Source organism: Rattus norvegicus, chromosome 8 (genome assembly GCF_021556685.1).
Source record: "Rattus norvegicus strain SHRSP/BbbUtx chromosome 8, alternate assembly SHRSP_T2T, whole genome shotgun sequence".
Classification (NCBI taxonomy): Eukaryota; Metazoa; Chordata; class Mammalia; order Rodentia; family Muridae; genus Rattus; species Rattus norvegicus.
The window spans coordinates 86,981,565-86,999,498 of record NC_141541.1 but is presented as its reverse complement, the minus strand read 5'-3'; the positions used below and the strand labels follow the sequence as shown (position 1 = coordinate 86,999,498).

The window sequence follows — 17,934 nt, the reverse complement described above, 5'->3', positions numbered from 1 at the left end:
GTGACAGATACTGAAACAAGAGGCATAACTCTCCTTGTCATCTGTTGGTGTCCTTCAGCTGTTTTTAAATACACTGCTAGTCATTGGCAGTGCTGGCAGGAGGTACTGGGCACATGCTTTTAAGACACAGCTATTCCCTGGTGGTTTAACTTCTAACACACATTAATTGGGGGAAAGTGTTCAATGAAACGCTGGAGCTAACAAAGGCATACCTGAATTGGTGTAGGTTTTTGAAAGCCTGCTCTTTTAATGTTTTCCATAACTTCTGGGTAACTGTGAAAGGCATCTTCAAATTTACATATAGGGTTGGGGATAGGACGTTTCTCACCATCTTTTAAGTCATCACATGTTATATTAAAATTTTCTTTCCTTTATAGAAAATACAAGCATTAGTGGATTTGTTCAATTGACACAAGAAAGAAAAAATATTTTTTACAATCAGTTCAGGTAATAGCTAGAAATTCATCTGCAACTGATTAAAACCAGACCTTTAGAACTTTAAGGTGGAATAGACTAAAAAATGGAGGGCTCGACATGGTGGCACGCACTTGGAATGCAGCACTTGGGGGTGCAGACAGGAGGATTTGAGGCCAGTGTGGGATATGCAGACTATTTCAAAACAAGCAAACAAATGAGCACAGAGAAAGAGAAATAGGAGTCTATTTCCCTCTTATGTGAAGGTGCAGAGGGAAAGGCAAAACTACTTCAATTATATGGGTGAATGAAGGAATATGGAAAGTGGAAACCCCATATGTGCAACATAACACAAAACTATACTAACATGGTCCTAAGACTAGTTATGTGACCAAGGTTTAGCATTATCCTAGCCATCTATCTTTCTGCTCTATCTTCTGTCTGTCTGTCTGTCTATCTGTCTGTCTTTCTGTAAGTCTCATGTGGTCTTGGCTAGCTTCAAACACTACATGTAGCTTACAATGACCTTGAATCTCCTGATCATCCTACCTCAACTTCCAGAGTGCTAAGATTACAGACATGAACTACTATGCCCAGCCATTATTTTTACAACAGACTTAGGATTTTTAAGATTTGCATCAGTTTTTAAGGTTGTTTCTAAGAGACTGGAGAGGTGGTTCAGCAGTTAGGTACACTGGTTGCTCATGCACTGGGGTTCAGTTCCCAGTACCCACATGGTGGCTCATAACAGTCTGTAACTCTTGTTCCAGAGGAATGCCCTATTCTGTCTTCCTTGGGCACTAAATACATGTAGTATACACATATATACACAGGCTAAACACTCACAAAAGCATAAAAAAACTTATGCATCAGATAAGAACTGAAGAGTTTAAGAAATTATTCTTTGCTTTGTAGCAGACAGAAAACAGAAAGGCATACCTGGCCAAAATTTAGAGAACAATTGGCTGAAACTGTCTTCTAGATATGAGAAGGGAGCTGCACCCAAGAAATCTCAAATATGTGGCTGCCTAAACAAGGCCTGAACAGTTACACCAATTGACATGCTAAGGTTGATGGGGGAAATCTCACAAGGCCTCACCCCCAATGACGAGCTACAGGCAATTAATGTCTGCTGACTGGTTATCACCACCAGTAGTCAGCCCTAAAAACATACACCATTAACAACTGGAGTCCAGCAGGCTGCATAATTCATGTAGCAACGATATAGTAATAAAAATGAAGAGAAAAAGACCGTGAATTTGAGAGGAAGTAGGAGGGACGAGAGGAAAGGTAAAAGTGATGTAAATATAGCACACATATAAAGGAAAAGCAATTACAGAGCTGGCCAGATGGCTCACTGAGTGTATGATAGCAAGTCTACTGTTCTATTCCTGAGCCCACAGAGTAGGAGAGAAGCATTTCCTGTACGTGATACTTTGGCCTCCATGTGTCCCATGCCATGCATGTATGTATGCACATACACATACATACATAAGTGTAATTAAAAAATAATGGGCTTCATTGAAAAAAAAAGACATTATTGTATTTAAAAATGTTTTTTACCTTTTCAACTGTTCACTGTTAGCTGGTTAGCTAGCTTGGAGTACTGGCCTAGAATGCATGGAGCCCTGAGTTCACTCCTAAGTACACACACGCTGGGCATGATGATGCACACCTATAATCTCAGCATAAGGAAGGCAGAGGCAGGAGGATATAAGAAATTCAAGGTCACTTTTGGCTGCACAGTAAATGAGGCCAGCCTGGGAAGGCAGTCTCAGGAAAAAAAAAACAATTTACAAATGATATTTATTTACTTAATATGTGTGTATATAGTGCCCATGCAGAGGTCAGAGGTCAACTTACACCTTGTGGATCACAGGGTGTCAAACTCAGGTTTTCAGGTTTTATGGCAAGTGCTTTTAACTGCTGAGCCATCTTGCCAGCCCTAAAAAACTCCTTAATTTTTCGGTGTTGGAGACATCGTTCTCTAAACTATATAACACAATAGGCACTCCTAACATGTGCCAATATCAATTTGAAATTAAAATACAGTCATGAAAATTAATGATAGGGGATGTATTCTGAGATCAGTGGTTGACAATTTCTGTTTCATAAACATGACAGTACGTGTACACAAAACAATATATAATTGTCAAATTCAACCTGGCCTTTATAATTTTATGTACTTTACATTTTTATCTTATTATTTTATGGGTATAAATATTTGTCTGCATGTGTAAGTGCAGTACATGCCTGTCTGATACCCACAGAGGTCAGAAGAGGGAGTTGGATCCCCTGGGATTGAGTTACAGATGGTTGTGAGCTGACATTCAGGTATTGGTAATCAAACCTGGGTCCTTTAAAACTCTTAAAAATTAAACTCTCCAGCCCAACTTGGCCTTTAAAAAGATTTATTGTTGGGGGGAGGGTGGTAATGTGGGGAGGATGGGGAGGGGAACACCCATATAGAAGGGTAGGGGGAGAGGTTAGGGGGATGTTGGCCTGGAAACCGGGAAAGGGAATAACAATCGAAATGTAAATAAGAAATACTCAAGTTAATAAAAAAATTTACTTATTTTTATGTTTGAGTGTTTTACATTCATGTATATAAGTGCACCTTGTTCATGAAATCTCCAAGGAGGCAAGAAAAGAGTATCAGATCCTTTAGAACTGGAGTTATAAACAGTTGTGAGCTACTGGACTGTACGGTGCTAGGACTGAACCTAGGTCCTCTGTAAGAGCAGCCAATGCTTTTAACTGAACCATCTCTCCAGTCTCCCTCAACCTGGACTTTTGAAAGTGAGTGTGTGCATGTACACATCTGTATGTGGGAGTGTAAAGGGCAGAGGTCAACTGCAGATATTGTTCCTCTGGTGATGTCTACCTTGCTTTTTGAGACAGGGTCTCTCATTGTCCTGGAGCTAAGTGAGGGTAGGCAGTCTTGCTGGCCATCAATCCCTAGTGATCTGACTGTCTTCACTCCCTAATGCTCACTAAACCAACTAGTTATGTTCTACTGTGGCAAGCACTGTACTAACTGAACTGTGTCTCAATGCCCCCTTTAAAACTAATTTTGGTTAGGAGAGATGGCTCAATGGGTAAGGACATTGGGAGGCAAGCCTGATGACCTGAATTTGATTCCTGGACCTGCACAGTGGGGAGAGAACTGACATGGCAAGTTTTCTGACCTCCACACATGACCCTGGCAGGAACACCACTCCCCTCCACCCACAAACACAAATACAGTAAAACAAAGATTTACATGAGCCTACAAAGCAGTGGGTGCCCATGACATTTGCATGCATATAATTCTACTTTGCTCTTACTCATCTTTTTCTGCAAAGACCTCCCCTAACAATCTGCTTCTTAATGCTGTCAATGGTCTGTGATAAAGGCAAGATAGACGAGTTTGGGAATAAACAGATAGCTCAGGGGTTAAGAGCACTTACACTTGTGAAGACCTGGGTTTGGATCCCAGCACCCAAAGGGCAGTACATAAAACCCCATAGGCACTCATGTAGTATACATACATATATGCAGGCATTTGTGCATACATATAAAATACAAATAAATATTTTTTCTATAGAAAAATATGAATTTTCTGATAGTTAAATGTGACACAAAATTTCTTTTTTTGTTGTTTTCTTCTCTTTTTTCTTTCTGTTTTTGAGACAGGGACTTGTATGCAAGACTGTTCAGGAGATCACCATGTAGCTAGGATGCCTTTGAGGGCTGGGATTACGGGCATGAACCATCATGCCCTATTGTGCCTGGCCATGTGGTGCTAGGGACCAAACTCAGGGTTCTGTGCATGCTAGGCAAGCACTCTACCAACTTAACTATATTCTCAGTCTTACAGCAATTTTTTAAATCTGGGAGGACCGAAACCAGAGTCTTGTACATGCAGGTAAGCACTCTACCTACTGAGATCCACTCCGGCCTTAGTATGCTTTTGTTAGAGCAAATATACTTCACAATTGTGCAGAGGCAGTTATGTGCCCTCTGTCCAATGCTTTACACACTGTACACTATCGTGCAGAGGCAGTGACGTGCCCTCTGTACAATGCTTTACACGCTGTACACTATCATGCAGAGGCAGTCCTGTGCTCTCTGTACAATGCTTTACACGCTGCACACTAACTCATTACACTCTGAGCAGCACGGCTGTAGTTGTACACTGTTCCCACACTCATGTGATAATGCACTGCATTGTTTTATGGTGGCTACAATCCCTTCGATACTTCAGATCCCTTACACAATCCCATGGGCCACTCTCAGGGAAGTTGGGTCACTTTACATCCCTAGTGTGTCCTGTTCTCCAGCTGTAAGAGCCACAGTCAGTGTTCAGTTGCTATGTCTAATACTGAGACACAAACAGACCAGCTTCCATCACCACAACCGGACATTTGTTGTTGTTTGTGACAGTCTTGCTGACCTTGAACTCATGATGCTCCTGCCTCTGCTCCTGAGTGCTGGGATTACAGGCATGTGCCACCATGCTCCACTATAGTATTCAACAAAAATGCTCTAAAATTCATCATGGAAGATGATGCAGCCACATTTTATGGAAGATGCAGCCACATTTTCAGCTGCGCAAACATGGCAGTTGGGTGTAGTGTTCCAATGCAATCATTCAAAGCCCTTGCCTACTGTGTCAACAGTAAGACCTAAGAACACAGCGGTGACAAACTACCCACCTCCAGTTGTCTATCTGCACTTGTGACATTGAGCTCGTCGTTGCTGACTCTATATAAAAGTTTTTCTTAATTGGAGGTAAATCTGGAACAAAGAAGACAATCCAAACTTTGATAAACAATAATATTGTACATTTACTAACATTCAAAACTGCAGGTATCAAACTAGAAGAATATTCAGTTCTCTATGCATACAGTTTTAGATAGTTCTTACATGTTGCCACGGAAGCTTATGCCAGTCTATAAAACTCTTGGTTTTTTTTTCAACTATATATTTCACCCAGAAAAATTTTTATGTATTTTGCTACTTATTATACATGTGTGTGCACATCTGTGTGAGTGTATGTCACATGTGTAGGTGTCTTTAGTGGCCAGAAAAGGCAGTCAGACCCTCTGGAGCTGGGTCTCAGGGCAGCTGTGAGCCAGCCAACAAGGGTGTTGGGTGTTGGGAACTACACTCAGGCTCTTTCTTAACCATCCCACCCTCAGGAAGGAGTCTTTAACACGAAAGGACAGGAGAGCAGGGTTTTTCCTATGCAGGGACTCGCTGTGTAACTGGTTGTTCTGGAACTCACTATGTAGAACAAGTGGGCCTTAAACTAACAGAGATCGCCTGCTTCTGCCTCCTGGGTGTGGAATTAAAGGCGTGTGCCACTATACCCGGCGGAAAGTATGATTTTTAAAAAAGATTTATTTATTTCATGTATGTGTGTACACTGTCGCTGTCTTCACACACACCAGAAGAGGGCGTGAGATCCCATTACAGATGGTTGTGAGCCACCATGTGGTTGCTGGGAATTGAACTCAGGACCTCTGGAAGAGCGGTCAGTGCTCTTAACCACTGAGCCATCTCTCCAGCCCAGAAAGCATGATTTTTAAAGAAGCCCAAATAATTACAACAAATGAATTTATTCTAAAACAGTTTAGATTGATTTTAATTTTTCTTCAAAAGTTTAATTAGTTTAAACTTTTAGATTTATTTTTGTTTAGTTTTTTTTTTTTTTTTTTTTAGATAAAATCTCATGTAGCTCTAGCTGGCTTTAAACTTAAAGAGATCTGCCTCTGCCTCCTGTGTGCAGGTACCTGCCACTATACCGGGTTAGTTTTATTATGTGTATGAGTGTATGTCTGCATGTGGGTATGTGAGTGCAGGAGCTGGAATAACAAGTGGTTCGGAGACAACTGACATGGGTCTTAGGAATCAAATTTCTCTTTCTGCAAGAGCAGTACTATTCACTCTTAGCCACGAAGCCATCTCTTCAGTCCCATAACATTAATGTTTATTTTTGTAATGCTGATAATCAAACTTGAACCTTCATCTTCAGGAAAAGTACTCTACCACTGAGCCATAAACTCCCAGCCCCCATACTACTACTTTTAGGCATTAAATACAGATCCTCATTTAACTTTATGAGGTTGTCTCGGTCATGTGTGTGTCTGTGTATGTGAGTGTGGTTTATGTGTGTATGCATATATATGTGCATGTGCAAGCCAGAGAATGGTGGTCCTTGTCCCCTCTCATTAAATTTGAAGCTCACCAACTGGCTAGACCAGGCTGGTCAATGAGCTCTTAGGATCTATTTGTCTCTATTCTCTAAGCTATGGATTACAGACGATCAGCATCCACCTTGCTTTATAAGTAGTGCTGGAGATCTAACCTTGGTCCTTATTCTTAATGTGGCAAGCACTGTTAGGACTCTTTGCAGTCCCTGAGGTTGTAAAAGTTCATTATACCTCTTCTAAGTCTAATTCCTTCCACAGTGCCCCATAACACATGCAGAGGTTCCGACCCACATAATGATATATTTACCAACATTTTGATTCCTTTAATGTTAGTGCATTACCTTTTGTGTATATATGAAGTATGTGTGAGTATGTATACACACATCTGTGTATGAGAGTAGGCTCCAGTCAGTAGAGGCCAGAGGGTAATCAGGTATCTCCCTCTATCCCCTCTGCTATATTTTTTTAAGGCAGGATGTCTTGCTGAAGCTGGCAGCCAGTCCCCCTGGCTCAGTCTCCCTGCTCACATGCTGGAGTTGTAGGCACGCACAGCACCACATCTAGCTTTTTATGTGGGTGGGGTACTAAGAGCTAAACCCAGGTCCTCACAGTTACACAGTAAGTACTCTTAAGCAGTGAGCCATCTCTCTAATCTAAACAAGCACTAAGTGATGCTTTATTGCTGCCTCATTTCAGAGCCTAGTTTGCTCAATTTGAGTCTGAGTAGATAGACACTTTATAGAGCCCCTGCTTCTTAAACTTTTTCTCTCAGAACCACTTTTCACTGGTAAAATTTTTACCTGACCATGGTTGTTATATAAAACTGGTATGACTTATCAAATATTCACTGATAATAAAACAGAGATTTACTTCAAAAATTTTTGGTATACATAGAATTTTACAATTTATTAAAGTAAAATTGTATTGTAATGGGATAGATATGCTTATTTTTTATTTCTTTAATTTTTTTGTTTGCTTGTTTTTCAAGACAAAGTTTCTCTGAATAGTCCTGGCTCTCCTGGAACTTGCTCTGTAGACCAGGTTGACCTTGAACTCAGAGACCCAAGTGCCTCTGCCTTGCCTCCTGTGTGCTGGGATTAAAGGTGTGTGCCATCATCACTGCCTGACTTATTTTTATATAGAGAATTAAGTTTAGTTTAAAAACACTACAGGGTGGGGTTGGGGATTTAGCTCAGCAGTGGAGCACTTGCCTAGCAAGCACAAGGCCCTGGGTTCGGTCCCCAGCTCCGAAAAAAAGAAGAAAAAAAAAAAAACACTACAGGGTATAGAGCACTGTTTTCAGAATTAAAATTTTATATTCTAATCATCTATACTTAAGAATGCCACTTCACACAAATGCATAGTACAAAACAATCATTTCATAAATTGTTGGAAACTCTGTCCTAATCCCAAGGTAAATTCTTTAAATGTTTTTTTTTTCTGAAATTCCCCTGCAACACAAATAGCATTTTTATTTATTTATTTTTAGACAGGGTCTCACTATGTCACCCTGGCTAGCCTGGAACTTGTTATATAGACCAGGCTAACCTAAAATTTACAAAGATTTCAGAGTTCTGGGATTAAAGGTGTGTGCTATCATGCCTGGCCAGTGATTTTTAGAATCAAACATTCTACCACAATACAATTCAAAGATATACTAATTTGAGAGTAAACATGGTTAGGAATGTGGGAAAAAACAACTCTTTTTTTCTGTAGTTAAAGCATTATGTTTTTGACCTTATGTTAAGGTCAAAAAATTTTGCATGTATGGTTAAACTGTAATTCATAGCATATAACGACTTCCGACCTGAACAGAGGTATTTCCGGCAGCCTATGGTAAGGTGTGTGTGGAATGACAGAATGGATAATGCAGAGCTCACTGTGTCGGAACCCAGGCTGTGGTGACGGCCTGGGTCACTGGCACACCAGTGAGCACTACCCAGACCGCCTCAGACCTAGTATGCCTTTGATCTGAACTCATGTCTGGCAACTTAGTGTTCAGAAACCTTGCACTGCTGCCACATGTTCATGACCCTGAATTCAGTTATGTGACCCTATGTGGGTCTTGACCCACAGGTTAAGAAGCTGGGTTACAGAGGATATGAACTGAGTAAAGGAGCAGCATCACCACAGATAAGTGTTAGGATACGGGACTGACCTGCCCACTTTTTCTTCTCCCATTTCAAAGCATCTTCTCGAATTTGATCCCAATCTATCAATGGCTGGTCGTCCGTTACACTCTCACTTGTACTGGTATCTGTTCCAACAGTAGGTTGGAATGCAATAATATCTGGTAAAAGATTTTGACAAAATTAGCTTTGACGTAAGTCTTGAAAGCACAAAATCCCAAATGCAGTTTTTTGTGTATGTTTATTCATAACAGGATATTAATACTTGAAATATAAAAATCTATAGTTTTCAAGGTCTAGGGAGATGGTTCTACATGTAAAACACAAAGCAAATATGAGGACCAGATCTGGATCCCTAGCCCCAGGTCAGTTCGAAGAGGACAGGGTGGGTGGTCTGCCTGTAATCACAGAACTGGGAGGTGGACACGGGCTATCTCCAGAGTAAGCTGGGTAGCTAGGTAGCCCAACCAGTGAAGTATGGATGCTACTTAAGACAGAGGTGGACAGTGTTGGGGATTTAGCTCAGTGGTAGAGCGCTTGCCTAGGAAGTGCAAGGACCTGGGTTCAGTCCCCAGCTCCGAAAAAAAGAACCAAAAAAAAAAAAAAAAAAAAGACAGAGGTGGACAGCACTCAGATCTACTGCTGGCTTCTGACACAGCTGGAGTGCACACACACGCACACACACACACACACACACACACACACTCACAGATACACACACATGCAGGCATAAACACACACACATAGGCATAAACACACACAGACCAATCTTTACCCTTAATACTAAAGTGTGCGCTGAAGAATTCTTTCATTTTAAATTACCTGTGGCTAAAAGTGAAACTAGATTTAACCATAACAGTTAAATAGCTACAGATACTATGAATTTTTTTCATTTGCTTATTTACATAGTATGTATGGTGTTTATACACTCACACACGTCTTTGAATATGCCAGGAGACACATGTGTCAGAGGACAACATGTGGAATGAAGTTTTCTCTTTCCACTGTGTGCATTTTGGGAACAGAAGTCATGTTAGTTTGTTATGCTTCATGGCAAGCACCTTTACTGACATGTAATTTTGAAAAATGAAAGTAATCTGGCCTCTTACTGAAAAAAATATGTACATCTAGGAAATCCAAAGCTTTGTCTGAGGGAAGAAATCAAACATGGTATTCATAAAGCACTGGGAAATCAGGTGGCCGAAGCACACTTGTATTCCCAGTTCTCGTCAGGCTGAGGGGCCAGAGGACTATGAGCTACACTGGAGCTTCTCTATCACCGACCAAAGCAAAACTAATAAAAACACTGACAGAAAGTATCTTTACATCTCTGTCTTTCTTCTGTAAAGTATAGAATAGAGTTTATTCAGGACATGGGGAGGGGAGTTGAGAGGGTAATAGAGGCAGAGAGAGGCAGAGAAACAGAGAGTAGAGAAGTATAGGCCGGCCATTAGCACATGGAGAAAGGGGAAAAGGGGATGGGGAGAGAACAGGAGAAAGAAGGTAAAGCATGAGAACTATCTTTACCTTTCTAAAGCAGGCTGGGAATGATAATACATGCCATTAATCCCAGCACTTGGGAGGCAGAAGCAGGCAGATACTTAGGAGTTCAAGCCAGCTTGGTCTACATAGTGAGCCCCAGACCAGCCAAGGCTATACAGTGAAAATCTGTCTCATGACAACAACAGCAACAACAGCAACAACAAACTAAAGCACTTAAATGTGCAAAAATTACTTACCAACTCTGTGTCCTGGAATGTAATTTTGTTGTTTTTTAACAACATTATCTATCACTGTTTTTGCTTTTGTTTGCATGGCTTTATTACCAAAAATTTTTATTTCTGCCTCAGGATTTCCTTTTATTACCTAGATACAAAGGGAGAAACACAGGTGAGATTAAAGTCTTCTCACTAAGCCCCAACAACTTTAAGAAGAATGCAAGCACGGCCTTGCTATACTATTCCATGTCCAGTTTGAGTAGGATCTCTCTCTCTCTCTCTCCCCCTCCCTCCCCCCCCCCCACACGACAATTTGTAAACCTGAGTTCAGGACACTGTGGTTGAAGAGAAAATAAACATCAATACAGGGCGCCCGAGTGGCTCAGTAGTCAAAGGTTCTTGTCCCCAAAGCCTGGGAACTTGAGCTGAATCTCTGGATCCCGCGGAAGATGGAAGAGAACCAACTCCCTAAGTTGTTCTCTTAACTCCACACGCCCAAACTATAAATGTAAAATATTAGTTATGGGGGCTGGAGATTAAGATTAATCATGGGCTCAGTGATTAAGAGCGCTGACTGCTCTTCCAGAGGTCCTGAGTTCAATTCCCAGCAACCACATGGTGGCTCACAACCATCTGTAATGGGATCTGATGCCCTCTTCTGGTGTGTCTGAAGACAGTGACAGTGTACTTATATATAATAAATATTTAAAAAATATTAATCTGACATGTGATATTACTATGAGTTGGTGTTCCCTAGCCTATAAAAATAGCATTTTGGGGGGGATCTTATCTTACTTAATGATAGAACTGGAGCAGAGTAACTTATAGGCTATAGTTTACTGAACATTAGTTAGATTAGGTAAAACTTTAAGTGAAAAGGATTCTGTATACATATAGACAATGATGGATTTAGGTCTGGTTGTTCTTGTTGTTGCTGTTATTTTGAGACATGGTTTCTCTGTGTAGTTCTAGCTGTTCTGGAATTGACTCTGCAGACCAGTTTAGCCTTGAACTCAGGGACTGAAGGTAGGGTAGACTGAGGTATTCAAGAGGGTTAGAGTAATGAGACTGAGGATTGGACCTAGAGCTTCACAAAAGTCAGCAAAGTGCTCTATTATTCAACTATATCCCCAGCCTTCTTTTTATTTTGAGACACTCATGCTAATTTACCCAGGTTGACTCTGAACTCACACTGTAGCTCAGGCAGGTTTTGAACTTGTTGTGGACTTCCTGAACAGATGGATTTACAGGCTTAGAGGACAAGGACTAACAAATGACACCTTCAAATATAAATAAATGATACTTTTTTTTTTTTACTAAATATTTATTTTGAAACTACTATAGGCCAGTGTTGTCTTGGCTGGTGATTCAATGTTTGTCGACTCCAGGGCTTACAGATATGGACAGAGTCTGAGTTAAAGTGATAAAACAGACTGTATGATGCTGGGAGGAGGGAAAGATATCTACACAGAAAGGTGGGCAGAAGCCTCAAACTCCCTAAGGCTGTCATATTCTTGGCTCAAGAATAAAAGGGGTGGGTTGATGAGACACCACCGTGGGTTAAGGTGCTGCCGCCAAGCCTGGCGACCTGAGTTAGAACCTGAGTTCTCATTCAAGCCATGCTGAAAGAAAATGGACTCCTGAATATCGTCCTATGACCTCCATGTGTGGCTAGTGTACTAATACACATTCATGCAAACACATGTAAATAAGTATAACAAAGAAAACAGAGGATTGGTATGTAGTTCTGTGTTAAGAATAGTAGCTTGGAATAAAACAATCCTCAGGACCCCAAATAAATAAGCAAATAAATCAAAACCTAGGAAACCACCAAAGATCCTTAAGCAAAAAGGGAAGTGGACAGTTGTATTTTAGGAAGATTCCTCTGACTGTGGTGGGAAATAGTTAGAGGAGACAAGATGAAGGTGGACAACGAAGGGAAAATGACGTTCCTCCGGAGAAGTCCAGGACAGAGACAGGACTCAGTGGAAAACAAGGGTGATTTTCTTGGCCTGGGAGTTTAACAATACCATTCACTGTCAGTAAGATTAAGAACATAGGAGCAGATTAAGGTTTGAGATAACAGACTCAGCAGGGAGACTGGGCAGGATGAATATTCCATAGAGAAAAACTACTTATTTTTAAGGTAAAGAATTGGTCTATCAGATAGTCTGACCTTGAACTCAAGATCCTCCTGCCTCCTTACAGGCAAGAGCCTCTATATTGTTATATTTAAAATTTTATATATATAACACATATATGTATGTATATATAATTAGTTTACAGTTGTTACTTCTTTGGTTTTTGAGACATGGTTTCTCTGTGTAGCCCTGGCTGTCTGTCCTGGAACTCACAGCTCATAGAGATCTGTCTACCTCTGCCTCCTAAGTGCTGTGATTAAAGGTATATGCCACCACACCTGGCTTGAAAATAGTATGTATTTGTTTTCGATATTTTCATACTTTTACAATATATTTTTATTTGCAATATTTTAAAACTAAAATATAATTATATAATTTCCCCTTTCCCTCTTCTTTCTCTAACTCTTTCTTTGGACTCCGTTACTCCCTCTCAATTCATGACCTTTTTAAAATTATAATTATCGGGGCTGGGGATTTAGCTCAGTGGTAGAGCGCTTACCTAGGAAGCACAAGGCCCTGGGTTCGGTCCCCAGCTCCGAAAAAAAAAAACCAAAAAAAAAAAAATTATAATTATCACAGAGAGATAGACAGAGAGACAGACACAGAGAAAGAGACCTACTGAGACCCTTCAGTGTTGCGTGTGTGTGTGTGTGTGTGTGTGTGTGTGTGTATGTGTGTGTTTTCAGTTCAGGGGAAGGCTCATTTTCCCTCTTGGGAATTAATTGCCTGCAGCTCTGCATCTAGGGTAGAGTGAGCACCCCTTGAGGTGTCCTCTTCCCATGTTGGCATGGCTACTGGCTGTTGTTCAGATTTGTTAGCTGGCTATGCTGTTGAGATGTGATGGGTGCAGCTTACCTGTCCGCTCCAGGAGACACACTCTCCCAGCAGATGAGACGTCCTGGCCCTCTGGCTCTTACTGTCTTTCTGTCATTGGCCACGTTCACAGTGTGCCTTTATACCGTACCTTGATCACATCCCTCTACCATTTCCTTCCTCCGACTCCCCTTACAGAGCTTTTCGTTGTTGTTTTATTTGTATTTTAGGTTTGGTTTTAAAAGGTTTGTGCCTGGTGCCCAGGGAGGGCACAAGAGCCCCTGAAACTGAAGTTAGAGGTTGGCTGTGAGCTCCTGTGTGGGTGCTGAGAAGCAAACCTAGGTCCTCTGCAAGAATAAGTGCTCTTAACCGCTGAGCCATCTGTCCGGCCCAAGTTATCATTCTTAAATGGAGATTGTATTTAAAGATTTAGTTTTTACTTCCAAGAGTCACAAACACTACACCTAGAAAAGAACTCAGGCAAATGCTGGTGAACATTCCTGTGCAGAGATCGGGCCATGCACTGTAGCCCCATGCTAGGCCCCATGCTAAGCCCCATGCTAAGCACCAAGCAGGTGCAAGGCAGGTGCTCCTTAGGAGGAACACGGATGACTTACCTGTATTCTAGTGTTCGTTGTATTTTGGATTTCTCTAATTTTTGACCCACCACGACCTGTTTTTAAAAATAAAAAAATATGATTATGAACTAAAATTAATAAAAGGGGTCTATGTACTTTCCTCAAAGGACTTTGTGTAGCTCTTCCTCAAATCATTCCAGGTTTTAGGGTATAGCAAACACTTTCTGTTTTGGATGGGGGTTCCATCTCACACTTGTATGAGTAGGAAGAGGCTTCCTTTACCAATATGGAGACTGAAAGATTCTATTCCAACACATACAAAAATCGGATCCAAATTGTATAGAAGACAATATAAAGCCACTTTTAACAATAACAAAATCCAGGTGTGTGTGTGTGTGTGTGTGTGTGTGTGTGTGTGTGTGTGTGTGTGACAATGACAGCCTAGGCTTGAACTCAGAATACATCCCACACTGGCCTTAAACCCAAGGCAATTCTGTGCCTCTACCTCCTAAGTGCTGGCAGTTCAGTCACTGGGCCACCACATCTAGCTAAATAATTCTTTTTTTTTTTTTAAAGTAGACAAGGGAAGATGAAGATGAAGATGGTATAGCACTTGTCTCAGTAGCATGCCTAAGACCCTAGTGTGCTCGCTGACTGTGATAAAAACTCTGATAAAAAATTCAAAAGATGAGGGACTTGAGCAAGCATTTTTCAGAAACATTTAAGTCTATAAGGTGCTCGACATTTCTAAACAGTCTAACCCAGACTTCAACTACAAAAAGATTGCCTCTTTTTTTTTAAAAAAAGTATTTTTTGCTATTTTTAAAAACGAGGTCTCCATATATAGTTCTAAGCTGCCCAGAGTGTTCTCTATAGACTTGGCCAGCTTCTACCTTTGGGGGTGGGGGCGGTGGTGCTAAAGATCTATATCACCACATCCAACTTCACTGTTCTCTTTTTAAAAGATAATTTGCAGTACTTAGAAATGAACCAAGGGTTCTATGCATGCCATAGACCCATACCAGTACCTCTAGAAAGACTTTATTTAAGACAAATGCATGTGTTTTAGTAAGGACTTTGTCTAATTGGTAGCCTGTGAACTACTGGTGTGATTAGAAAAAATAACAATTAAAAACCCTACAAACTAATTCAGCATTGACATGACAGAGAACACACGTAAAAGGAGCCAGAAGCATGCTGGGAAGACCTGCACTGCTGGGTCCACAGAAGCACTGTGCATCAAAGTAAAAGCCTGGAAGCAACTCAGTCAGCATCAAGAGCACAATGGATAAACAGAAAGAGCTGTATAGTAAAGAACTAATGTTTAGGGAGGGGGATGGGAGAGGGCATTCATGAAGGGGAAATCAGGAAGGGGGAATAACATTTGAAATATAAATTAAATAACCAATAAAAAAAGAACCAACGATCAGTCTCTAAAAGGAAATTCTGTCAGACACTAGGAAACAGATGACAATTTGAGGACATTATGCTAATCACGGTAAGTCAATCACAAAACACTATAATGTCCTGATTCCACTTGAGGATCCAAAGCAAGTAACTCCAGCAGCAGCAGCACAGAGTGGTGATGTGGAGGCACAAGACCAAGGAGAAATGAGTTGAGAAATGGTACAGCTCTAGTCACGGAAGAAGAGCTGGGACACAATCTTCCATTTATAACTAATTCTGCACTATATGCTTATTTTTAATTTTTTAAAAGTTTATTTACTGGGTTCGGTCCCCAGCTCCGAAAAAAAGAACCAAAAAAAAAAAAGTTTATTTATATGAGTACACTGTAGCTGTCATCAGATCCCATCAGAGGTGTTTTTGAGTCACCATGTGGGTGCTGGGAATTGAACTCAGAACCTCTGGAAGAGCAGTCCGTGCTCTTAACCACTGAGCCATCTCTTCAGCCCCTATTTTTAAGTTTAAAAGTAAGGTGGGGCTGGGTAGCAGATTGGGGGTAAAGCATAGACTTAACTTTTATGACGTTCGGGTTCAATCCTGAGCACCAACAGAAAGGAAAAGAGAGAGGTAAGAAGGAAGGGGGCGGGTGGGAGAAGAAAAGTAGAGGAGAAAATAAAGATTGCCGTATTTCAACACACACTAAAATAAACAATCTAGGTTGCAAGGCTAGGGATGTAGCTCAGGGTGCCCCTTATTATTTGGGATGCCCTGGGTTCAATACCCAGAATAAGAATCAATCAATCAATCAAATAAACAAACAGTAGCATGCATGACCAAGAGTCGTGTATATTCCAACGCCTAGCCCTCACTGTTTCTTGCAGCAGGTCTAATTTCTGTCACAAACCTATTGGTTCTCTGGCGAGCTTCCCGTTCAAATACTGGGCATTTCATTCAGATTTGGGGTTGGGGGTATGAACCTTGGAAACGGAATCTATTCTAGTAACCAGCCTTAAAACATACGATTAAATATGCCACCAAGCAGGCGTTTAGAACTAAATACATTAATTTCACGGACCCTAAACACTAAAAAAACTATAACTGAAACTAAGAAGTGACGCCAACTGAGGGAAACATGCCCGTCGTTGTAAATTGCATCTCAGAAAAGTTGAACATTGCACATCTAAAACTCTCGCATACTGCTTTTCGCAGTTAAATTTACCTCAAGTTAAACCTAACAGAGTTAAACAGAGATAAAGCTGAGGTTCTGACTTGTTCTCTACTGCACCCTTGATCCTCGAAAACGACCTAGAGGGTGCTGGCCCGACCGCGGCATCGAGCTACTGCTCCTCTGCGGGGAAACCGGAAAGACCTTTACCACGGATGCTGCACGAGTCTTCCAGGAGGTTCTCTCCCGCACACGCCCCTGCCCGCCAAAGAACCGCGCCCCGCGCTGCTGTAACCCCGACGCCGCTACCCCGTCACGCAGCGAGTCTGGGCGCCGCCCGCGCTCACCTATCACCGCGCCCACCACATCGTTCTTCACCCCGAAGCAGAGCGGCGGTTCACGGCGGCTGGCGGCCGTAGCCTCGGCGGCACCCGCGGGCTCTCTCCAGCCGCCGCCCGCACCCCTGCTACCGACCCGGCCTCTCCGGTTCCCCTCCTCCGTCGCCGTCCGTTCGGCGCCCCGGGACCCGGTCGAGCTTCTCCGGGAAGCAACGCCCGAGGAGGAAGCGTTGGCTGCGGATTCCCGCCTAGACATGGCTCTGAGGAGACCCGCGCGTCGCACTTCGTTCCGGACTCAGCTGCACAGGCCGCGGCGTCGGAAAAACTCCGCTGCCGCCCGCGTGCTCGCCCGCCAGTCCTCGGCGCGCTCATTGGCCGCCGCGTCTCGGGGGCGGGGCCTGGCCGGCCTGACCAATCGGCGCTTGCAGCCGCGCGGCCGCCTGGACCCATACTTGCTCCATCTGTGAACATCCAGCCTGAGGGCAGCGCGTCTCAAAGGCACGGAAAGGATCCCAACCGTGCCTCGAAATTCACGTTCATGACGGGTTAATGGTACAGAATTGAGATCTGGGGCAGGAGGGTCTGTGTGACAATTATTTAAGGCTCTATCTTAAAATAACTCGATGAAAGCGTTCACCTAGTATAGAGCAGAAGACCCAATTTACAATCCCCAATACCTAAAGTGAAAAAAAAAAAATATGAGCACTGCCTGAAGCACACCCAGCTTTGCAAAGATTCTGGAGTTGGACACACTCCTTCAGGGCTGGGCTAAGCCACAGAATCCCTTGTTGGGATTGAGATCCCCAAACTGTCTGAATAGATCGCAGGTCAATCACTCATCAGAGGACACTTAGAATCTTAGCATTGTATTTGTTATAGGAGAGACTGAGGAAAAACTGTAGGATTGGGTCCATCCCGTGTTAAATAAACTACATCGAATTAACTATCATATAATACTAGGTTTCTTGAAGGTAACCTTAATATTCCTGCCTGGGGTGGGGGCAGGGGAGGCTCAAGTGCTGGGGTTACAGGTGAAT

At 42.2% G+C, this 17,934-nt stretch overlaps 1 protein-coding gene across 1 annotated transcript in view; it reads right to left on the bottom strand.

Moving 5' to 3' along the window:
• Nucleotides 1-17,226, bottom strand: part of Ddx43 (DEAD-box helicase 43) — a 28,871-nt gene extending 11,645 nt beyond the window's left edge. The window contains exons 1-6 of the mRNA NM_001427633.1: nt 16,907-17,226; nt 14,030-14,085; nt 10,480-10,606; nt 8,770-8,901; nt 5,112-5,193; nt 213-369 (exon numbers count right to left, since the gene is read on the bottom strand). Coding sequence (NP_001414562.1) covers nt 213-369; nt 5,112-5,193; nt 8,770-8,901; nt 10,480-10,606; nt 14,030-14,085; nt 16,907-17,153 — 801 coding nt within the window. The 5' untranslated portion in view covers nt 17,154-17,226. The remainder of the gene's footprint in view (nt 1-212; nt 370-5,111; nt 5,194-8,769; nt 8,902-10,479; nt 10,607-14,029; nt 14,086-16,906) is intronic.
• Nucleotides 17,227-17,934: the final 708 nt, after the last annotated feature.